This window comes from Drosophila pseudoobscura, chromosome X, assembly GCF_009870125.1.
Source record: "Drosophila pseudoobscura strain MV-25-SWS-2005 chromosome X, UCI_Dpse_MV25, whole genome shotgun sequence".
Lineage (NCBI taxonomy): Eukaryota > Metazoa > Arthropoda > Insecta > Diptera > Drosophilidae > Drosophila > Drosophila pseudoobscura.
In genome coordinates, this window is record NC_046683.1 from 63210190 (window position 1) to 63233429 (window position 23240).

Sequence of the window (23240 nt, forward strand, 5' to 3'; positions counted from 1 at the left end):
ACAACTGCTTGGATTAACACATCCTAAAACTGGGCTTTGAATGATGCTCGTAATACTTAGGGAGTTTGAGGATGGGGTCTTGGGATTATTGAGCCTCGTAACAGAGAGAGAAATCGAAGTAATTATTTGTTAATTTGGGACACTACTTTGGCCTCACTGTGTTTTGTGCTGAAATTGGGGCTGTCCAAAGTGTTTACAGGAGTTCAAGTTATTTGTGGTGTTGTGTGATGTCCTGGGTCCTCGTTTATAAAGTGTGTTCTTAGAAAGGGAAGCTATTACTGATTGCCTTGAAGCGGTTTCAAGAGTGGGATTTACAAACCTAAAATTAACTATTTACATGTCTCGGATGTTGCACCATTTGTAGGAACAGATAAATCATATATGTATTCAAATTTTGAATGGAGCTTGCGGGATTATACAAATTGGTTATAAGTTTCTCATTTTGATGAAGGGGCAAACATTTGTTGTAGAATTTTATTTGTATTATTTAATAACCGCACAAAAAATACATCGTATGCTCATCGTGCCCGATCCTACTCGATGTAGATGTCCTCGATGGGATAAGCAGTTTCAATGAATTTCTGATAGAAACGCTGAAAGGCCCGTCTGAGGAAGGATACAAGAATATATGTTAAGGTTTATCTTTGTGAGCTTTTGATTTGAATGCAAACATTACCCAACTGCCTCGGCCACTGGCCTGGTGGACTCTGAGCCCTTGAAGACGTGGCAGGCAAAGCGCTGCACTGTGGGATGCTTCGTAATGAAGCCAATGAAGCGATGATCGCGAGGGTGAAATGCACAGAACGAGACGTTCTTCAGCGAGTAGAAATAGTCGATGCAGGGCTTCTTTTCCTTTTTGTTCTAAGGGAAGAAGAAACACAAAGGCTTCCTGAAGGATGACTCATTAACAGTTAGAGCGACATTCAGTACTTACATTGGGGCCCGAACGATCCACCATGCGTAGTCCCTGATCGGAGACCTCCAGAATACAGGTCTGTCCGGTGGGGGAGGCACCGTATTCGCCCACGATTTTGCGTACCGCTTGACAGACCACGCCGGTGCCCTTGTGCGCCAGCGTCTCCACGGATCCGAGGTATCCAAGCAGATAGCGCTCCTTCTTCACCAGCTGCACCGTCGGATCGAACTCGTTGTAGTCCAAGTCGACGGCATAGGCCGACGGGAAGATGCCCTGCCTTCCTGTGCGCAAGTTCACGCCCTCGCACCACAAGTCCTCGGCCTCCTTCTGCACGTAGATGGCATCGCCGATCTCCAGCTCGATCTCGTCATGATGTCGTGGCACAAACTTGTGCAGTCCGCGGTGTGTGGCCTCCAGCATCTCCAACTGCCCGAAGGGCACGCCACCGAATGGCGGAGGAAACGGTGACTGGGAGACGGGCGATGTGATCTGTGGCGACATGCTCTTGAAGTCATTCGGCGAGTGCGCTGTGCTGTGGCCACTGTCCACATCCCCCAGGCTCTGCAGCCGCTCCGAATCGGGGCTGGAGTCTTCATCCATTAGATAGCCGCACTTCAGCGAGAGGAATGAGCGTTGTTGTCCGGTGCGCGGTGCAGCCAAGGGACCTCCAATGATTCCGCCGCCTCCAGTTCGAAACTCATCGGCCAGCGATCCGTAGTTAGTGCCACCTAAAAGATGCAGAATGGAAGCTGCAACAAGGCCATGAGTGGGTAAGATTTCAGCTACGAATGGGGCAAGGATTCTGTCTACTTACATTTCTGGTTTTTTGGTATCTCGGGCAACTTGCGACGTCGCCGCGTGGCTGCCGCATTCGGAGTCAGCAGATCCGTGCTGGCGCCAATGGTCACGGGGGCCGACGAGAGAGCATTGGGGGCCATTCCCATGATGCCGCCAATGGCATCCTGATGGTTCAATGGGTGATGCCGATGTGAGTTGAACGAGTCGTTTGTGTCGAGAGAACCGTCCGATGAGAGTGTGACTTTGAGACCATCCCCCAGCTCGTCGTCCTCCACTTGGCGCAGCTTGGGCTCACGTTCACGTTCCGCCATGCCCATGCCCCCAATGCCATCCTCCTGGTCCGAGCCATCGCCATCGCTCTTCGAGGAGGTGGAGTCCTCCATATCATCGTTGGGAATTAAACTGAGGCAGAGTAGAGGAATTGTTTTGAGGACAGAATATTGAAGGACAGAACACGAGCGAACAACATCTTGAAAATTCGATATTTCAAAGAATGTTATCCAGAGGTTCTTTCGGAGCCACGTGTTTCGTTCGGGGGAAAAAAGACTTTTCTTTTTACTTACGAGTAAAATGCATGGGAATTATTCTTCTTGTTGGCCGCTGCACCTGCTCCAAATGTGGCAATCGTATGTGGCTCAAATATCGGCCTATGGAACTCCTCGAACTCACTGTCCGCCATGGCTAACACTTGGGCTGCTGCTGCCAGCTGCCACACCCACACGGACTCAAGACGTTGCAAGTGCCTTCAATTAGAGGAGCTGCCTGAATCGGAACTCTGGACAATCCTCCCAGGAATTGGACAACTTTTCCACAGTTTTCCCAGAACGAACTGTCCAATTGAGTTAGAATTTTCACTTCTTCATGCGAAAATCGATAATTTCCTTGACGTTGTCTCGCTGCTGCTGCTGCCTGGCTCTCGCACGAGTACTTGAGGCTTTGGCTCTGGCTCTGGCTCTAGCTCTGGCCCTGTCAGATGTCCAGACACGAGTATGCGTACGCGTATTACTGCTGCTCCGCTCTGCTCCGGGGAAATTTCAGAGGAATTTCAGCTGTCCAACTTTCTCTCTATTCTCTCTTTCTCCCTCTGGCCTCTCTCCAAACTTGTTTTTGTTTACAAGCTCTGCGGCGGTGGAGTCTCTCTCTCTCTCTCTCTCTCTCTCTTTCTCTCTTGGGGGTTGACAGGAAACGCGCATGCGTCTGTGCCGTACATCCGCTTCTCATGCGCTTCGGGGGTGGCTTCAGAATTGCAATACTGTTGCGCTTTGGCTTGCGAGACACTGCCAGGGCTGGATCTCCGATGAAACGAGGGAGCATTGCACAAGGGGCAACAAAATTATGACTTGGTGCAGACATATGCATTTCTCGAATAGAATGGAGGGATTGAATGCCAGGATTGAAGGTAATCATCAGGAATTCAATACTGAATAATTAATAGGGCATAAAGAATGTTGTGAACTACATTTACACTGCCTTGATTGTGATGCTTCTGAAGCCAGGCAAATCAGTGGCAGACCGATAAGCTTATTCCTAGTATTCTCAAAGATATTCGAAACAATATTCTTGAGTAAAAGTACTTAGAGCTGCTCAACCCATCCTCAAAGCTGATGAGACCTCAGGGGTGTTTCTCGATGTGAAACAAGCCTTCGACCCAGTCTATCACAAGGGAGTTTTATGCAAACTAAAGATTCTCTTACCCGGCTCATCATCCACCTGCTACAAAGTCGTTGTTGAGCAACTCCAAGTGTACCGAAAATCCGCGGAAGATCCAGATCTAACCCTCAAGAGTAGTCACTGCCACCTCGGAGTCCACTTTGATGGAAGTCTGACTTGGAGACCACACATAGAGCGGCTGTCATAAACCTAAAAAGTGTCTGTAAAAGGCTATTATACTGCCCATTTGGGCATACGCCATTCAAGTCTGGGAATGTGCAGCGAAGACATATCCTCAGAAAATATGAATCAAGCAAACGAAGGCTCTAAGGGCGATGACAGTTGCCCCTTCATGGGTTCGGACCACCATGCTCGACGGAGATGTCCACATCACTATAGTGGGGTATCCAATAAACCACTATAGTAGCCGATACAATGATAGGTTGTCGAATCATCCAAACGGAGCAGCTAAAGGATAACTGCACACTCAAATCCCATGCAGACTCAAACGTCTACACCCCTCGAGCAAATAGCAAATATATTGTAAACTCTTAGATACAGAAGTAGTAATCCCAAGAAATACCAAAAATATTTAATCATAGTCTAAGTAAAACTGTTTTCTAATAATAAGTAATAAATACATACATATTTATACCCGATACTCAGTGAGTATGGCTCCCCAGAGGGTCAGAGGGCGCACACTGCACGATGAAGAGTGTGTGTGAAAGAGAGGGAATGAGTCAGAGGGTGGAACTATTTGTTCCTTCCGGCTTTAATAATAATCCGATCTGATCCAGATTCGGCAATTTGCTAGATTTGGTCTCTATCTATGATTCTGCGAGCTTTCCCGTATCCTCAAAATTGTGCATGCCACAGATTTTCGTCCTATAGCCCTATATAGTACTCTTTGAGTACTATAGACTATACAATCTACAGATCTGTAACTGATTTTCGTTGAGGAATCCCGTGGTTCATATTGAAACAAAGTAAGCTAATGCAATGGATAGTTTTTCCCTGCTTTTCTGATGGAAATATCATACAGTTTTGTATATTCGCACGAAAAAATAATCCTCAAGGTCTGAGTATACTGGGTAACACTTTTTTGGATTGAATTCCCTCAGTTAAGAACTGATTAAATGGGTTTAAAGTTTAAAGTTAGACAATTTTGGGGTGAAGAAAGTTCTTCAATCAGAAACCATCCACTAGATACCAAAAATTGCCTGATTTTATTGAAAAAATAGTACGCACATGCTGTAATAGCTTTAAAACTTGTGCTCTGGGCATCTGAGCATCTGAGCAACGAGCAGCCAATGAAAACATATTAAGTGTTGTTTGTGTTCCCCATTGTGTCGAATCAAAATTTCATCCCCCATGCGAATTAGTTGCTGTAACTTAATTATGCCGAAAAATCAAGGAAATTAACAACTGCCATTCATCGTGACCTCGTCTCCGTTTCGGTCTTGGTCTCGGTCTTGGTCTCGGTCTCCGTTTCTGTCTGCTGCCTTTTTAGCAGATTGGAATGGGAATGGAGCAAGGGGCAAGGGGATGCCATGTAGTATCCTTTGCGGCACAGGCTCGGGCGGTGCTGCCGGTGCCGGTGCTACCATAAATTCATCAAACGCTTGTGCAGCTCTCGTGAACAAATAAAATGTGTTTCAACGTCCCCGCAGACCCCACCAGCCCAGCACTGTCGACAGACAGCATCGTTTGTCGGTCAATCAGTTAGCCAGCAGCCATTAAGTTTATCGCTTCAGCTGATGAGCCCAAGGACACCCATTCCCATTCCCATACCCATACCCAATTCCATCAGCATCCTGAGGCATGTGGAATGTGCCACTCCAAAGGCACTAGCACTCTCCCCCATTGGCATCCGCTTTCGCATATTTTAATAGTCAAGTAGCCATGACTGTGGCTTCCCCGGGACGCTGTTTGCTCTTCTCGAAGCGCAAACAATAGAAAAGAAAACCCCAAAGAACGGAAAAGAAATTGCCATTTACTCGGGGATCTATTATTGACTCTGTCGCTCCTCCTCCACCGGTGGCGACATGAAAGCATCAAGTGGTTGCGCGCTCCTGCCACGTGGGTGGCAACACTACCAGTATCTCCTCCATGGGACCATTACCATCCTTTGACCATTCTCAATTTGTGTTTTAGAATCTGTTCGGCGTATTGATTTTTCTAGAAGGAGTTTGTGGAGGAGTTCGCCGAGGTACGCACCTCTCACGGTACGTTAGTTACTGCTGAGACCCGCATAAATTCAGCATTTGGAAAGTCAAGCGCAGGACTCGCCCCACTCTCCCCACTCCAACCAGCTCCCCAACATCCCTCAGCCCTATAGCCTTCCCCCATTCGGAACTTTCAAAGTTGTTGCTGCTGATTAGAAAGTGAAACAAAGGCGGGTGCACATCCATCCTTATCAGGCAATGCCCTGCCACATTTCCCATGCAGGCTGGAGATGAAAGTCGAGGTGCTTCTGTTGCAGGGTATCATGACGTCATGCGTTAACGCTTTAGCCTGATTCCAGGATGATTTGGCCAATCAGAAAAAGGAGCCGAGCCAACCCCCAACCCCCAGAAGCGCAGGAGGTGGGGCCTGTGGCTCTCACTTGTAGCTTTTATATTCTTCAACGAATTTATCTCTATGCCATGCCACGCACACACTTAATAAATACAATTGAATATGTATATGTGTGCCTCCTCTGCGATTGCATGGGGCATGGGCATGGGGCACAGCCACTGCTCTGCGGGCCGCCTATAAAAGGGCTGCCACAGCCGCAGGATCTTGCAGTTGTCGCAGAGTTGCGCATCCGACGCGTGTGCCCCGTGCGAAGAAATCTCCCGAACCTTTTTTTTAGTGCAGTGCAGTCCAGTGATGAGTGCCTCAGGGAAGAGTCTCCTCGGCCTGTGGCTCTACAGGAGCGGCGAACAGGAGTGGGCCGTCAAGCAGGGCAGTCCGCTGCATCAAATCAAAAAGGAGGCCTCTGTGGCCGCCGCATCCAAGTCGCATGCAAGTCTCTCGCGGCACGCGTCGGCCCCTGGTGACAATTTTCTATGTTTTTCGCCTCCTCACAAGCAGGATCGCAGCGCGGTGGAGCCACCGCCCAGATTGGCCATCGGCGGGCCGGTGGACACCTCACGGCAGCACTCACCTGGCGAGCGCATTTCCATCATCTTCACGCTCCGCAATCAGGTGGGAAATCTCGCGCGGGCCCTGCAGGTCTTCCAGGAGCTGGGCATCAACGTGCTGCACCTGGAGCTGTCGCCCCTGGAGATGGGCACCAATCAGGCGGACGTCCTGGTGGATGTCGAGTGCGATCCCCGTCGCCTGGATCAGGTGGTGAAGATGCTCAATCGGGAGGTGGCCTCCGTTAGCTATACGTCCGTGAATGCCACGAGTCACATGTCCAGGGCCCCATCGCTCTCCGCTTGCTCCAGTTTCGGTGAGTTTTCTCGCATGCGGATCTCGGAAAAGTGCGCGGAAATATATTCTCGGGGATCTTCCGCTTCGGTTCAGATTTCGGCGACATGGTCTGGTTCCCCCGGAAGATATCCGACCTGGACAAGGCCCAGAATGTCCTGATGTATGGCTCCGACCTGGATGCCGACCATCCGGGCTTCAAGGATCCCGTGTACCGCAAGCGGCGCGAACAGTTCTCGGCCATAGCCAACAATTTCAAGCAGTAAGTGACACGACACCTGCCCCATCTTGCCACATCACGCATCCCCTCTCCTCCCACCCCCCATGCAGCGGCAGTCCCATTCCACGCGTGCAGTACACACCCGAAGAAGTGAAAACTTGGTAAGTTTTCCAATTGAGTTTTCGCCTTGGCCCTGGTGGGGGCACAGATTGATTTTGGTTTGCGAAAACTTTCTCCTTCGAAGGGGCACTGTTTTCCTCGAGCTGCACCGCCTATACGTGCTGCACGCCGTGCCGGAGTACATGGAGAACTGGCCGGACCTGGTCAAGTACTGCGGCTATCGGGCGGACAATGTGCCACAGCTGCAGGACGTGAGCGTGTACCTGAAACGGAAGACGGGCTTCCAGCTGCGTCCTGTGGCCGGGTACCTCTCGCCGCGGGACTTCCTCTCGGGCCTGGCATTCCGCATCTTCCACTGCACTCAGTACATCAGGCACTCTTCGGATCCGTTCTACACTCCCGAACCGTGAGTTTTCCGGCTGCTATCCCGCGGGGGGCTTTTCTTATGCCTTTGCTTGCAGGGACTGCTGCCACGAGCTGTTGGGCCACATGCCGCTGCTGGCAAACTCCAGTTTTGCTCAGTTTTCGCAGGAGATCGGCCTGGCGTCCTTGGGGGCCAGCGATGCGGACATTGAGAAGTTGGCGACGGTGGGTTTTTGGGGCTTAAATTCCTTTCAATTCCTTAAGGTTCCATCCTCCATCTTCCGTTGCTAGCTCTATTTCTTCACTGTGGAGTTCGGGCTTTGCAAGCAGGCGGACAGCAGCTTCAAGGTGTATGGAGCAGGTCTGCTGAGCTCTGTGGCAGAGCTGCAGCATGCCATCACCGCCGGACCGAAGATCAAGAAGTTCGATCCGGAGTTCACCTGCAAGGAGGAGTGCATTATCACCTCCTACCAGAATGCCTACTACTATACGGACTCCTTCGAAGAGGCCAAGGAGCAAATGCGGTAAGAGTCTTCCCTCTGAGAGATGTGTGGCATCCCACTTCCACAGCTAGTTCCTCCCCTTCAGGGCCTTCGCCGACAGCATTCAGCGTCCGTTCGGTGTGCGCTACAATCCGTACACCATGAGCGTGGAGGTGCTCTCGAATGCCCAGAAGATCACGGCGGTGGTCAGTGAGCTCAAGGGCGACCTGAGCATCGTGTGCTCAGCCCTGAGGAAGATATCGGCCACCGATGACAATCTGGACGTGGAATGCATAGCCAATATGCTGCACAACAGCCTGAATGTACGCGGAGCAGCCTCCGGAAGCAAAGCCAGCAGTCCCGACAACTCGGACAACTCCACGGCGGAGGAGAACTAGGGATCTCGATGGCAGATCGGGGAAACGCAATCGGAGTATTTGGGACCATTTGTTTAGAAACGAAACTACAATACAATCTACTATACACCATATATCGTATATGCAATATATATCGTATACCCGTGCATCTCTTTGTCTATAACTAATTGTTGTTTATTTGCAAAGCCTAAAACTATCTAAATGTAAAGGCACTTATTATAAATACAAGTAATACAAGTAATAAAAGTCGCAGCATCTTGGTGTACCGAACTAGCACTTGCACTTGTATGAGTAGGGGAGTATAGTATCCTACTTGTAGATCATATCACAGTCGCTGTTGATGAGCAGCTTTTTGCTCATGTAGCTGGTCACGCACTCGACAATAAAGTTGGGGATCGTCCAGAGGTTGAAGCTGAGCGCCAACGAGCGCCACTGCTGCAGTATCAGCCGCACGTCGTACAGCCAACCGAAGCGATGGCCAACGCGCTTCGACACCTGGGACGTCACGCCACGCACCACACCGCCGGCCAGTCCGGTGACGCTCACACGGCGGCCGCGCTTCCTCTCGCCCGATTCCTCTCCGGAGCTCGATCCCGAGTTCGAGCGAGAGTGCGAGCGCGAGCGAGAGCCCGATCTTGACCCAGAGTTCCCGCCAAAGGTCAGGGCGCGCTGCTCAAATTCCGGCTTGAGATCGACGCGTGGCGCGATTTGTATGCGATCGACTGTGTCACAGATTTCCGCATTGCTGATGAGGATCCCCGCCACAATGTACATCATCTTGAAGACCCTATAATGGAGGATTGTGGGATTAGTAAGGGCAATCGCAGGGAGAGCCAATGCACGCACCTCACTGTGTGTGAAAACATCTTGGGCTGTAGTTCTAAATATATTTTTGCACTAGAGAAGTGCCACGCCTTATCAGTCCAGTCACTGGCTTTCTGCTTATAGATCTGGCCGATCTGCTGATTTATTTGCTAGTTTCTATGCTTCGAGCACATGTGAACAACCTGCACCTGCACCCTGTCAACGTCTCGCTCGTTCACTCTCTCTCAGAAAAAGATGTTCCGCTTCGACTGCTCTATTCCGCTGCTTGAAACCAACTGAATGCCAGAGCAGTGGATCGCCCATCCATTCCTTAAACATTCGGCAGGCGATAAGGCTGCAGTTCCAATGCTAATGCTTGTGTAGATATGATCCCATCCCTCATTCAAGTCCATGAGATTATTATTATTAGTATTTTATGTGTCTGCAGTTCATTGGAGGTGCTGTCTCTGTTCTTCTCTTTCGCTTCTCATTCTTTGGCTCCCTCTCTCTCTCTCTCTCTCTCGGCTTCTCTTGTGATAAGACCTCCTCCTTATCGATCACAATTTTATGGATCACTTTTTCTATGGGACGACGACGGCGTCAAAATAACTCTGAATCGCTTGGAAACTACGTAATGTTTGCCGTCTCTCTTTCGTGCACTTTGGAACCATATTCACAATCCCATTCCCATCCCCATTCCCATTCCCATTCCTATGAACTGTATGAGTGTTCAGTGTTCATTCCCTGAGTATGAGATTACCCATTGGTATGGGCATGGGGCGATGTTTCGGGTTCGAACGGTCTGTCCCATGTTCTAGGTCCGTGTGCTGGCCGGCCTTAGATTACGAGTAGTGCTCCGTTCCGTTCCGCTTCTCTAATCTCTGCCAGAGATCTCTTCCACCCAGACACCTGCAGTTTTTGTCAATACGTTGTGTGTGTGTGTGTGTGTGTGCCTGGGCTTTCTTGGGTTCTTAATCCACATTCCAGATAGAGATAGAGGTTCTGTTCTGTCTCCCTTCCACCATGACTGTCTTGTGGCAATGACTCTACCTGCAACACGGACCCTGGAACGGAACCCACTCTAGAACAAGTTTTGTCTGTGCTCCAAAAATTCTCATCAAATTCTGCAGTGATTTTCTTGGCTAGAAAGGTACAAAAAATGTGCTTTCATCACTAGTAGCTTTGTATAACAGCTTTAACGGACAGAAAGCTCTCTTTTTCCAGGTTTTCAACACCTTTCATGAGCTTAAAGTAACGAAACCGCTTTTTCTTAAGCTTGCTTTACGAAAAGCTCTTTTCTTTTCCAACAAGATGCACCTTTTTAGAAAGCTTATTGTAACGTTTTCGGAAGCTTTATTCGCGAAAAGCTCTATAGCTTTGCAAAAAGGTGCCCTTTTGTATAAAGCTCTCAAAAACGAAACAGCTTTCCAAGAAGCTTTCTTTACGAAAAGTTATTTTCCTTTCCCTAAAAAGCGAACCTTTTAATAAAGCTCACAATAGCGAAACCGCTTTGCCCAAAGCTTAATTAACGAAAAGCTCTTTTTCATTCCATAAGGTGTACTTTTTTATAAAGTTTAAAGTAACAAAACAGCTTTTCCTGAAGCTTTATTCATCAAAAGCTCTTTCTCCTTAATACAATTTTAAGGCACTTTCATTAGAAAAAGTTAATTCTTAAGACATTAGTCTGATGATAATCCAAAATGTAAAGAATATAACGAAATTCTGGAGCTCTTAGAAAAGGCTCCCCATTTCTTGTAACATTTCTCTTGTCTGTCCAGAAGATACACTTTCTTCACGTTCCTAGAACTTGAGTAAAGTGTAGATACTAGATATTTCCCCATTCCAGTGCATACCGAAAAGAAAGGACAACCAAACGACAAAGGACACCCGTCCACAGCCAATCAACAGTTTGTCTACCGCACCGCAAGAACCACTTAATTTGTTAACTGAATGAAGGCCTATCCCATCAACAGTAGTTGACTTTGTGCCACAGACACACCAGAGAGAGAGGGAGAGAGAGAGAGAGAGAGGAGGTGTCCATCCTGAGGAAATTCTTAAGCAACACAGAGACGCCACAGAAATTCCCACATAAATTATGCACAAGTCCAGAGCCAAGGGTCGAGAGGCTTGACCACTGTCGTCCGGCTGGCGTCCAGTCGACAGGCAGGATCCGGCTACGAGTCCCTGTTCGTTCGGGTGGGGCGGGACGGGGCGGGGCGGTGCGGGAGGTGTGTGTAAAACAAGATTATTTACAAAATGCACAACAAACCACAGAATCTTAAACACAGCCCCCGAGGGCGGAATGGGTCTGGGATGGAAAGAAAACAATTTTCACACAATTTTCTGGAGCCACACAACGGAAAGGCTAACAACAAACAATCAAACGAACAAACAGCAAAGATACAGAGGACTCAGGGACGAGGGTGGGGTGGGGTCGAGGAGGCCAGAAAGTTGGCAGCCAAACAAAAGTAGGGATGATGATGGGCCACGGGGGCATGCGGCTGGGGCTGGGGCAGGGGCAGGGGCAGACAAGTCTGAGCTGCCAAAAGGTATTCCCCAAGAATGTCGACAATAAGGAGCCAGAGGATGGGAAGGCACTGATTTGTCTCCTCATTCTCTCTGGCTGTTTGTGTGTGCCACAAAACACTTCCTGCCACACACACACACACAGACAGCTCCTTCTCCTCATTTACAGAACAGACTGTTGCTGCCGCTCCTTGCTTTCATTCACAAAACACAGCTTCGTTTCTCATTCGCACTGGCAGGGCAGCACACAGAGCTCCTTCTCCCATTCGCACACACATTCTGCTTGGGTGGAAATGGAGACGTTATCGTCCTCATCATTTGGCATCGTCTTGGAGCAGGAAACGGCAGCAACAGAAGCAGCAGCAGCAGCAGCCAGACGACGGCCTTGACACACAATTGTGGTCAAAAGCAGGAGCAGGCACCCAGGCATCCAGGGATCCAGGGATTTGAGGGTCGAGAGCAGGGATAAATGCTCATTCAAGTGTCCAGTCTGAAAAATGGCCTCCCCCAACTCCTGCCACAGCTTGGGGCATTCAAGGAAGCTGCACAAGTCCCACACAGAGCGAGAGCGAGAGAGAGAGAGAGAGTCGACGAGGCGAAGAGAAGGTCTCGTCGGTTAATTGTGTGTTGCCACCAGTACTTGGGTCCTTGGCTTTCGAATGGGGAGGAGTCCCGAGTCCTTGCTCGTTTCGACTGGGAAATGGAAGCAGTCCTTGGCCTTCGACTGGGGAATGGTTGGAGGCGGAGTCCTTGGTTCTTATGGGGATTCCTGCATCTCCTGGCTGCTGCTGCATGTTTGCTGCACTTCTGGCTGACATTTGCCGGAGCCCCAGCCCCAGCCCCAGCCACAGCCGCAGCCACAGAGTCGTGCCACCAAGTGCCTGGCCAGCCACTTGTTGCTCAAGTGAAATGTGCGACTTGATTGGCCAAAAGTATAATTGAAGGGATGCCAGGGCGCCTTAAAGATTACCAACAGACGAGCCAGCAGACGAGCCAGCGAGCAGCTTAAATGCAAATTGAAAACCGAATGGAAAATCGGTGAAAAAAAATGGAGAAAGGAAAGCTAACGAAATAACGAAAATCGCTTAATAAATTGGCGAACAACAAAATGGAAATTGAAAATAATGAAAATGCATAAAAACTCACACAGAAAGAGAGAGAGAGCGCGCAGAGGGGCAGAGGAGGAAGCACTTGGAGCTTAAATCGGAGGAAGGAAGGGGCAAGTCCGGCAAGGTGTTCCTCTGTAGATGATATATGATGGAACCGCAGCAGCAGGAGCAGCAGCAGCAGGAAATAATTCCCAATCCCCAGGCAAATGCTGGGGGGAGGATGGGGCACATGCAAATATTGAAACGGGTGGAAACCAGAGGAGGATTCTGCACGGGCCGGGGATGGGGGCAAAAGAAATCTAAACAACAGCAGCAGCAGCAGCAGCAGTCTGTATTTTTGGCCACAGCCACTAACAATAAATGATGATGGCCAAAAATCCAACTTGCACGAAGGCAGAGATGTGTGGGGGATGCCCTCTCTCCCCCTTTCCACTCCTGGAAAACTCCGCTGATTAAACGCGAGTGCCACGAATGCGTCGCGAGGTGACGACGACGGCGACTACGACATGGACATGGACATGGACATGGGTCTGGGTCTGGGAGCAGGACTCGGAGTCGGAGTTGGAGTCGGAGTTGGAGTACTACGTGTCCAGACAGGCACTGACTGCTGCTGCAGTCGAAGCGCAGATCCGCAGACAAACGACGACTAGAAAGGGATTCCGCTGGAGCTGGAGTCGGAGCAACTCCTTCTCCTGTTTGCCGATGACGTCGCCTGATGGCTCCCCACCCCCCCCACCCGTTCAAGTCCGCAATCGACTCCGGAGTTCGAGTCTGTGGCAACATTTTTCGAAACACAAAGGACCAGAAAACTGCAGATTGCAAAAAATCAACTACGATTTGGCCAGAGGTCTGCCACATATTTGTTGGGGGCTATATGCTTGGGGATATACTACATATGGCCACACGCCACTGCCACTCCCCCACTCGCCCACTCGCCCACCGCCTCTTTGGTTTTTTGTTAGGCAAACATTTCCGTTTGGATTTTCTTTATTTTTTGTTGTTGTTTTTCTCTAATTTATTTCTAGATTTTATTTGTTTCGCTCTCTCCGAAAAACACTCCACTCCGCATGCAAATGATGTTGAATGCGATAAGTGTTTTGAAGGGGTTGCTGCTGCTGCTGCCCCTGCCCCACACCTGTGTCCATCCCCCCCCCTATGGAAAATGGGGAAAAAACTGCAGACACCAGGAGGTGGGGGGGCATGGAGGTGGTTGAGAATCGCGGAATTTGAAATATGAACTTGAGGGACGACGCGTATTGTCTGCTGCCCCCTGATTATGTCTGGGCAGCATCTAATTCCTCCCTCTTTCTGGGGGAGGCCAGCATCCAGCCGCCCCCCCCATTGCGCCTCGCTAGCGTCCAGCGTTTGCTGCAAGTTGATTTATTAAGATGTTTTTATTAGGACAATAGAGGACACTGGAGGATACTGGGGGACAAGCCCTAATTGCTGGCTGAAGCCACAGCAATGCCATCAATTAGGAGGGAGATCACCGTGTGGCTCCCCGAAAGCACTTAAGGTTGCAAGAGGCACGAGACTCGCAGAGGCTTCAAAGGAAGGTAGTTTCTAGGAAGATTCAGAGGTGTCACCAGCTACAACACGAGGTTTCTGGCAAGGTATCGCCGCTTTCAGAAGAGCAAGAGAGCAGGTTCTAGGGGGGGGGGGGGGGGGGGGGGGCTTTGGTGGATGTATCGGAACCACGGCAGGTACCTGCCAGGAGGATTCAGTGATTCCATCTCCGTGTAGCTCTTTTATATTTCATGCAGTACAAAATCAAGCATACGCCGTGCCCCATGCCCCACACAACCCCCAACCCCCCAACCCCTGGTCGATGCATCATCGCGAGCGACATTGGCAGGCGGCAGGCCAGCGCAGTGCATTACCATAAGCACTCCTGCCCCGTTGTGTCCTTTGTGACATGACCCCTGCAAACCACTCGTCCCCCCCCCCCCCCCGCCCCCCGCACCACCCGCCAGGGTTTTCCTCTATCTTTGGCTGCTTTCCCCCCCCCCCATTTTCCTTGTTGCTGGCACATAAACCAAATATGTATGTAATTTTTTGCAATTTTCTAACAAAATTTCGCATTTTTTTCGTGTTGGTATTTTATTTTGCATGGCTCGTTGGCCCGGCCCGGACAGGACCGTACAGGACAGGACAGGACAGGCGGGCCAAGGCTTTTGGCTCTGTCAATCCTGTCCTGCAACGTCGTGGTCCTCGCCAAGGACATGGCCAGTGGAATGGGGCAGTGGAGGGGGGGGGGGGGGGGGGGCGGGCAGCCAGCCACTTGGCAGCCGGATCACGTTGTGAATATTTTCAATGTCCTGAGCGGCGATGTGTGGCAGGGATATAATAATTTCATGTGACATGCAGCGGACGTCGGAGCTGGAGCGATGAGGCGAGGCGAGGCCATGCTTCCTCCTTCCTCCCGCCGCCTTCCACCTTCAACCTAGAGCATCCTTTTCTCTCCAGCATTCGGGTTTTCTTTTTCTGGCTGCTTTGATATATAATTTTGCATTTTTTAATGCCTCACTTGCCCCAAGCGATGTGGCAAATGGCAAAGGCAGAGCTCAGAGAGCTCTGGTCATGTGAGTGTGTCTGTGTGTGTGTGTGTGTGTGTGTGTGTGTCCTGTGTGTCCTGCACTTTTGGGGCAGCGCATAATCTCATTTATTTGCTGGCAAAACGCTTTTTAAAATCAAATTTCCGCTAAAACATTTTTCTATTTGGACATTTCGTTGGCATTTCTCGTCCTGTCACACAAATGGGAATATTTCCATCGTCCTTCCATCTTTTGTGCTTGTCTCCCGGCGGGCAAGGGGGAATGGGACGCAGGACATCCGGCCCTGCCTGCTGTTCAATCACATCTTTAAGAGATATTTGCGCCAAAGGATTCTCTGTGGTGTTTGCTTTCTTCGTAAATAATACTTTTATCCGATTCGCAGATTGATTGATTCCTGGCCATGCGTGGAGGGAGACGAACAAACGCATGTCCATCATAATTAATGGCCAAAGTCCCTGCCCCCCAAGAAGGGGGTACACCTAATCCTTCGGCTCCTGCTGCCCCTGGTGCTCCTGCTGCCCCTGCTGCCCCTGCGGCTCCTGCTGCCCCTGCTGTCCCTGCTGCTCCTGCTCCTATTTCTTGCTGATTTCGTGTTGAATCTCTCTCCACGGCGTTGGCTCCGCCTCCCAGTGCCAGCCGTTGGTGCGTCCGGCGCGTTATATACCGAAAAAACCCCCAAACGATAAGGCGAAGGAGAAGGCAAAAACAGCAATGGGGAAACAGCTAGCAGCTAAAAGAGGAGGCTCCAGGAGGAGGCAGAAAGAAGGCAGCAGAGACCAAGAGGCAGTAGGCGCCAAAAGAGACGACGATGACGACGACGACGACGACGACGACGAGGACGACGAGGACGACGACTGAGTGCCGAGTAAATGAAAATGAATGGCAGGCCGCCTAAAAGTAGGCAACGCACTGCCACTATATGCACATAGTGCCCGGCATGGAGGGGGCCAAACGATGCGGCAATCGAACCAGGGAAGCGGGGGCTCAGCGGGGGGGCTCAGCCGGGGGAATCAGGAGACAGAAAGAGAAGCAAGAGTCAGGCGCCATGAGGCAAAGAAAACCCCACGCGGCGCATGTGGCATGTTCGAGGCGTCCTCTCTGCCACTCTGCCACACCGACCCCCTGATGCACATTCAGCGATGTATAAATCAATCAAATGGCGGAGATTCGTGGCTCTGGACATTCGCTTAACTTATTTGCGTTAAATTTATTTTCCAAGCATAGGAGACACCGATAACCAGGCGGCAGGAGGGCCCCCACTCCCCGTCCCCCGCCTGAAGGAACCCTGCCCTGGAATGCAAACAAGCAAAACGCTCAGGCACTTTAGTCAATTTAATTTCCTAATTAGCTGCGGCAACAGTCGTCGTCATTGGGCCAATGTCCCTGGACCTTCGCCTGCTTTCAGCTCCTTCCTGCCGTCGTTGTCCACCTTGTCATTAATGTGCGTTTGCCCGAAAGCACAGAGAGAGCGAGAGAGAGAGAGGGGGTCCTGGTCCTGCTCTTCTCTCCGCCTTCTGTCTTCTGTCGCCGTCGCCGTGTGTTGGTAATTAGCAGCAGCACACGTTGGGTCCTTTAACACCCAGCCAGTGGGGCAGCCAGCCCGTGCTAGGGCACTGATGATCCTTGGACGGGGCATGCAAATTAAGTCAAAACAATTGTGCACACACCTCCAGGGGAAAGACACTCCACACACACACGGATGATGGAAGGGACGGCACACCGAAGGGAGTCCATTTTTCATACATTATAAATACATATATTTATATGTGCACTGGAAGAAAAATCGGATGCGTTTCGAGAGGGTAATCGATTGGTTCTCCACATTATCCACACTATGAAAAATATTGAAATATTTGTGGTAGGAAAGCCCGGCGTCTCTAGCTTAGATTAATAATCCATGAGTGTACGGCCACTCTAGAGAAAATACCGAAGATACGGCCACATAGAAAGTATGTAGATTGACGCTCGATTATTCCAAATGTCGTATTAGGAAATTAAAGTCTTGTTCGGAGAAGTAAAATATCCAAAAAAGATAAGATTCGTGCTTTTGTAGGTATCTAGGTTTGAGAGTCCACGGGATCCACAATTCTGAGATCGCAATCCCATAAAAATCAATTATGCGTTGATCTATTCGTGTGGGTGTTTTGTGATTCGAAGACAAAGACCAGCCTTACATTGGGAGCATGCGAAAAGGTGTACCAGAAAGAGCAGACCATCGAATCAATCAAGATAACACAAATGTGCGTGTGAGCAAGTCGCATTGAAAGAACGGAACGCCAACAAGTACGAGTACATCAAGCACTAACATCCGCTTTGTTTCTTCGTCTCCCATTCGAGTACGAGCCAAATATTGAGTGTTCCGCTCATCCGAAAGCGCTGATTGGTGCCATCAGGCGCTCAAATTCAAACACGAGTCAGCTGGTATGTATCACTATTGAATGACTTGCTTCAAACATGCTCCCGAGGTCCATTCGCATATGAAATTCATGCTGTGATATGCTGGTTTCTAATACTGCCGCAAATGGCTTTGGCGGGTCAGCTGGTATATGCCTATCCCAGATTATTTGATTGCTCGGCATTTGCCATGTATTCGTCGATAGTTGCTGTATCTATAAGGAGTACACAGTTTGGGTTCTCAGCTCTAGGAAGATTAAGAGGAATTGTATCATCAATAGGGGTATTCCTTTAGCCAAAGAACCGCTGAAACCGGAATTGTTTTTGCGCAGTGTATTTGTATAAGTTTTTTACGCTCGCCGCATAATAATGTGTCCGTTAAGGCAAGGATAACGTAATAAAATAAAAGCCACTTCACACATCGTCAACGGGGCAGGATACGGACACTCCGGACACTCCGGACACTCCGCTTCTCCGGTGCTGTCCAGTTTGGGTCCTGTCCGGTGTCCGGGTCGGTCATCCTGTGGCTCTTGTGGCTGTGGCCTCCACTTGATATCTTTTTTTTTCTGCGCTAATTTGTTTTACTTTGTTTATATTAAAAACATTGTTTGCCTCGTGCCTTCCCCCTACGCCTGCCCGTGTGGCAGCAGTGCGGTGCAAATGTGTTAACCGCAAAGGATAACATTTGCCCAGCGGATGTCCTGGCCCTGGCTCTGGCTCTCGCCCATTGTCCTTTCCCTGTTCGCTCTGTGTTTGACATTATGTCAGCAATTAAATTGTCATGTGAGAGGACATTGTGGATAAGTAAATTATGCGGCAAGGACATCTGTTTCTGCAGTGGAAGATGCTGCCGTTCGGCTGCTGCTGGAACCCCAAATTAGAGCCAAGCCAAAGGGATGCTGATATCCTTTTTGTGCCGCTGCCAAAGTATCCTTCTGTTTCTGCTGGTTTGTCGGCTAAGTGACCGGAAAATTGGGATCCTTTACGGCACATTTAATTCACACATATGAGCGGGGCACAATTACCCAGAGCAGAGCACACGCCCAGGACATCCACAGATTTCACATGCCGCATGCCGCTTGCCACTTGCCGCTTGCCGCATGCCACATGCCACATCCCTTAGCCCCATGTAAACGTAGACAAATAACACTTAAGTGTGAGATGCCAACACTGGATTCCAGCGGCTGCTCTTCATGCCCCAAAAGCCACTGCCACTGTCGCTGCCACTGGATGGAAGGAAGTGCCGCTGCTGGTTCTGGTGCTGGTGCTGGTGCTGCCCAAGAGGCGTGCCGCGTGCCGCAGCTTGCCACAGCTTGCCACAGCCGCCGCACGGGGAGAGATCCACTCAACTGCAACCTCGACAAACGACAACGACGAGGTTTTTTATATTTTCACGCACACAAATTTATACAATTCTCTCTCGGAGGTATGTGCCCCACTGTGTGGCAAGGAGTTTATCCTAAGGACAGCCCCAGCCAAGGGACGCCACGGCGTGGTGTCGCCCAGCCAGTAAGTGGCATAAAAACATAAAATCTTTTTCTATATATATATATATATATCGTACATATAGAAACAACAAATGCCTCGCGGAATCTGTGGCACACAGGCAGCTGTGGCTGCCGTGGCTGCTGTGGCTGCTGTGGCACTTGCTGGTGGTACTTGCCGCCGCCTCTGGGTGACAGGCTGACAAGCTTGGGATGCCTTTTGGGTCGTCGCGTGCTTTGCTTGTGGCAACAACAGAACACAGCAAAAAACAAAAAAAAAAACGACGAGGAGGAAAAACACAGCAGCCAACGGAGCAGAAAAATGCGCTGGCTTTGTGGTTGACTTTACCCTTCACACAAAAGGACTACATTCCTGCCACAGGAGTTAAGGATTATTTAGTAGATATGGCGACATCATTAAGGGATCATCACGCTTCAAAATGGAACATCCAAAAGAGCTGCAATGATTTCTTTAGGCAAAATGCGATTGGATATGCCTGTGGTTATGTCCTTCTGGAAGGAGATCTTTCATATCAGTTCAGATCACACTTGATGCTCAGAAATCATGGTAGAAATGAGCAGAGACCATAAAGAATGGTTTATCCCTTGGGACTGTATCGAAAAGTATCAAAGATTCTGCTTCGGGGAGGGAATTTTGGGACAGTTCTAAGACACTTTCGATACACCATTGGCTGATTGCTATTCTTAGCATTTTGCAGAGTGAAATCCACTGAAGAGCATTCATTATTCACTGACCTGCACAGACTTTTCCCAGCTCCGCTTCTGGCTGATTTTCCTGCTTTTCACGCTTTCCTCCGCTTAGAAAGATGGGCGCTTAGCAGATTTATTTGTGTTAAAACAAACGGCTTATGACTTCTATAGAAATAGAATTCCTGCCGGGAGAGGAGCAGCAGCGGCAACAATGGGGCAGCAGCCACTTGTTGGCATGCCCCATCGCCGTTGGCGCCCGGCGAAAAGGGGGGGGGGAACACGGGAAATGGAGAGTGTAGATTGGAGATTGGAGATTGCAGATTGGAGTGTTAAATACCCATTTAATAAGAGCTCGCTTGAAGATAGCTTTTGCGGTTGCCCCGCCTTCAGCTGAAGGATTCCTTCTTATGGCTTATTAAAGGAAAAATTCAGACTCTGAATGGAAATGGGGCAAAGGATACTCGAATGCAAACAGTATCCAGATGATGTACCGACCGGAGGCATGGGCGTTAGCCGAAAATGAGGCAAAGCCAAAAACGCATAATCAAACACCGAAAAAGGCAGGTCGAATATCCTCCAGGAGGCTCCGGCTGGCCGTGCCACCTCCTTTTCGATCTGCCTCACTTGCAGCCTGCTGCATTTACCTGTTCGATTGTACTTTGCCTCAAACAACATTCTTGTTTGTTGTCTTCCGAGGCCTGGAAATTGCGTTTCTGCTCGAGAAGGCAGCCCCTGCGCTGCCGCTGCCGCTGCCCCCCCCCAACCACTGCATTTCCTACTCGATTACCGGAAAATATTCCGGGGCAAAAATGTTGTCTAGAAAATCCAGGTGGAGATGCGGACATTTCCCTTCGGTCTGCGGGCACAGAGAGAGAAATCCCTCGACTTTCGCCTGCCAGCCAGCTCTCGCTTTTCTCTCAGTGTCTTGGGTCTGTTTTTCTCTCAGTGTCTTGGGTCTGCTTTTCTCTCAGCGTAGTGCGTGGTTCTTTCTGTTTGCTTTTAGGTTTTTGGTGGAAATTTTGCGCCTGCAAATCGCACGGAAAATTTCGTGAACGAAGCCTCCTTCGGGGCGAGGCCGGTGCCTCCACCTCCACCTCCGACTCCACCTCGTTTGTTGGTTTTGGGCTTGAGCATTGGTCCCCTTTCCGTGCCGCTTTTGCCACTGCCACACACGCCCCTTCGAAGAGGATTTTCATTTCGCAGCTTAGGCCGGACGACGGGGCCGGGGGGACTGGGCAGGGGGGGGAGTGCCTCTGCTTTTCTAAATAATGGGATTCGCGAGCGGCAACTTGGAGGCACAGTCTGGCAGCCACCCTGCCAGGCCCCCCCCCCGCCCGTATATGTGGCACGAACAATGCAGCAGCAGACGCATGCATGGAGCAGCGGCAGTGGCAACTTGGACCAGCTATCGATTGAATTTATTTGCATTTGCAACGGCAGCAGGATGAAGGTGGAGGAGGGGGAGGCCTCAGCAGCAACGGCCTCCTGGTCAACAATTCTTTCGATTTTCATTTCCGTGTCCTCTCCAGGCACCAGAGGCAGGCATCAGCAGTGCTACCACCAGCAATGGCATCAGGCACTGCCATCAGGCAGTGGCTGCGGCAGTGGCAGTGGCTGTGGCAGTGGCAGTGGCAGTGGCAGCAGTGCCAACAACAAACATGGCGCAAAAATCATTAGAAACTCTTTTGTTAGCCAGGGCGCAGCACGTTTTCCATCCTCCAGAGCCAGGAAATAAAACTGCAGAGAAAACTCCTTTCTTTTTGTCGAAGGATGAGGCATCTGCCCATCGCCGCCGCTAGCTTCAGTTCCATCTCCGTCTCCATCTCCTCCTACCTATCCTATCCGCCGGCTCAACGACAACGATGATGGGCGACGACGTCGCGTATGCGCAATTTTCCAACAAGAAAAGTTGGTGACGCCAGAGGGCGGTGGCTGGGACGGGGGCGGGGGCTACCCAATTGACCGAGGCGGCTCGGGGAGAACCAGAAAGGACCTCGAGGGCCAGTCGCTGCCACTGCCACTGCCACTGCCACTGCCACAGCCACTGATGTGGCTACTTCTATTGTTGCCTGCCCCGCCACGAATGTGAGTGCCCCCGCCCACTCCCCCTGTGGCACTGTGGCCAGTCTCTCAATAGCCATTTTTTCCTGCGCCGCTGGCCGTTGATTCCAGCATGAGCCATACTTTAAGAAGGCCTTCCTCTGCGAAAGCTGAGGACCGCCCTTAGCCGCACTCTGGATCTTCAAGGATCTTTTTTAGGAGTCCTAAGTCCTAGAGCACCTTCTTCTTGCTCAAAGTTTTGTCAGTTACCAATGCAATCCCCTGGCTAATGCCCTGAAGCCAGCCCCAGCGCATCCCTGTATGTGTTTTTTCTATCTGTTCTCTGTCTTTGGGCTCTGCTTTGGCCTGCTTTTCCACTTCAAAATCTTGAAGGCGGCTCTACTGTTGCTTTCTCTTCTCCCTTTTGGCAGGAAAGAGGAGCTTCGAGAGGCCTTCGAGGGCCTTTCGAGAGACGCTTTGCACAAAACTGGCAAAAGTTTGAGAGGTTTGTTGTCCACTTCGAAGGGACACGCCACAGCAGGGCGATGGCCGTATTCCAATATCCTTTTGCCCCACCCCCCCCCAACACCACCTCTTGCATCCAGTAGGCTTTTAGTAGGTCTCTGTTTTGACTAAGTTTTTCTTGCAAATTGCGTTCCCTTTTCGAAGGGAGTGTCGGTCAGGGATCGAAGTTTGTAAGTCTCTAATTTATTTATTTAAAGAGATTTCAGTAATGCGGCAAAATCGTGGATGTTCTAAGGCCAAGAACAGTCCAACTTAGCCCACTTTTAATTTATTTTGTGTTTTTTGTTAAACATTTATTGCCTACGATTCCTGTTTCTTTTATCCCGATTGACGACAATTCGATTCTTTTCGATAGAAATTCGATTTCGGCAAAAGAACAAATATTTTAAATATATTTCACGTTACAAATATTTATCGAAATCGATTTACAAATGTTTGAAATTTATAAATAATGGAGTAAATATGATTAATAATTAAATAAAATAAGAAAAGATTAATCTGAATATTGGCGGCCACACATACGTATATTAACATTTATCTGATTAAAATCGGGAGATGTTTAAATAAGGGCATTCCCGTTCTAACGTTACTTTACATTCGTAAATTAAAATGGTTAAAAAAATAATGAAAAAGTTATATTTTGAAAACAAAATTATTCTAGTTGATTAATATTTGGTTAGCCCTATATTCATCAAAAAAATGACAGATATCGAATGTATGGTTCTAAAGATATAAGCCAAAATATAAAC

At 49.6% G+C, this 23240-nt stretch overlaps 3 protein-coding genes across 5 annotated transcripts; 1 reads left to right on the plus strand and 2 right to left on the minus strand.

The window, feature by feature from the left end:
* Nucleotides 1-342: 342 nt before the first annotated feature.
* On the minus strand, nt 343-2728 carry Aplip1 (JNK-interacting protein Aplip1). 2 transcript variants are annotated; one of them, XM_001352837.4, is made up of 5 exons: nt 2278-2728; nt 1731-2116; nt 935-1644; nt 677-861; nt 343-606 (listed from the first exon to the last, which is right to left on the minus strand). In XM_001352837.4, the coding sequence occupies exons 1-5, from the start codon at nt 2391-2393 to the stop codon at nt 534-536; spliced, it is 1470 nt and encodes a 489-aa protein (XP_001352873.1). In that variant the 5' UTR covers nt 2394-2728; the 3' UTR covers nt 343-533. The 2 variants fall into 2 exon arrangements, with proteins under 2 accessions (XP_001352873.1, XP_015043937.1); XM_015188451.2 differs by having other exon boundaries at nt 935-1665; nt 2278-2726.
* Nucleotides 2729-6153: 3425 nt separating this feature from the next.
* On the plus strand, nt 6154-8613 carry Trhn (tryptophan hydroxylase). 2 transcript variants are annotated; one of them, XM_015188450.2, is made up of 8 exons: nt 6154-6370; nt 6440-6803; nt 6878-7043; nt 7112-7162; nt 7246-7527; nt 7583-7709; nt 7776-8008; nt 8073-8613. In XM_015188450.2, the coding sequence occupies exons 1-8, from the start codon at nt 6236-6238 to the stop codon at nt 8362-8364; spliced, it is 1650 nt and encodes a 549-aa protein (XP_015043936.1). In that variant the 5' UTR covers nt 6154-6235; the 3' UTR covers nt 8365-8613. The 2 variants fall into 2 exon arrangements, with proteins under 2 accessions (XP_015043936.1, XP_001352872.2); XM_001352836.4 differs by having other exon boundaries at nt 6154-6803.
* LOC4811978 (uncharacterized) lies at nt 8494-9466 on the minus strand. Its single transcript, XM_001352835.3, has 2 exons — nt 9190-9466; nt 8494-9130 (listed from the first exon to the last, which is right to left on the minus strand). Exons 1-2 carry the CDS (start codon nt 9207-9209, stop codon nt 8653-8655), a joined length of 498 nt encoding a protein of 165 aa, XP_001352871.2. The 5' UTR covers nt 9210-9466; the 3' UTR covers nt 8494-8652.
* Between the last annotated feature and the right edge of the window lie 13774 nt (nt 9467-23240).

Excerpts from the sequence above, each read along its gene's own strand:
- Aplip1 (XM_015188451.2), bottom strand. The coding sequence starts at position 2,393 with ATGGCGGACAGTGAGTTCGAGGAGTTCCATAGGCCGATATTTGAGCCA. Across the intron at positions 1,666-1,730 it reads GATACCAAAAAACCAGAAAT|CTTCCATTCTGCATCTTTTA; the intron begins GTAAGTAGACAG and ends GCCTTGTTGCAG. Across the intron at positions 607-676 it reads CCAGTGGCCGAGGCAGTTGG|ACGGGCCTTTCAGCGTTTCT; the intron begins GTAATGTTTGCA and ends ATCCTTCCTCAG.
- Trhn (XM_001352836.4), top strand. The coding sequence starts at position 6,236 with ATGAGTGCCTCAGGGAAGAGTCTCCTCGGCCTGTGGCTCTACAGGAGC. Across the intron at positions 7,044-7,111 it reads ATAGCCAACAATTTCAAGCA|CGGCAGTCCCATTCCACGCG; the intron begins GTAAGTGACACG and ends CCCCCCATGCAG. Across the intron at positions 8,009-8,072 it reads GAGGCCAAGGAGCAAATGCG|GGCCTTCGCCGACAGCATTC; the intron begins GTAAGAGTCTTC and ends CCTCCCCTTCAG.
- LOC4811978 (XM_001352835.3), bottom strand. The coding sequence starts at position 9,209 with ATGTTTTCACACACAGTGAG. Across the intron at positions 9,131-9,189 it reads ATGTTTTCACACACAGTGAG|GGTCTTCAAGATGATGTACA; the intron begins GTGCGTGCATTG and ends CCTCCATTATAG.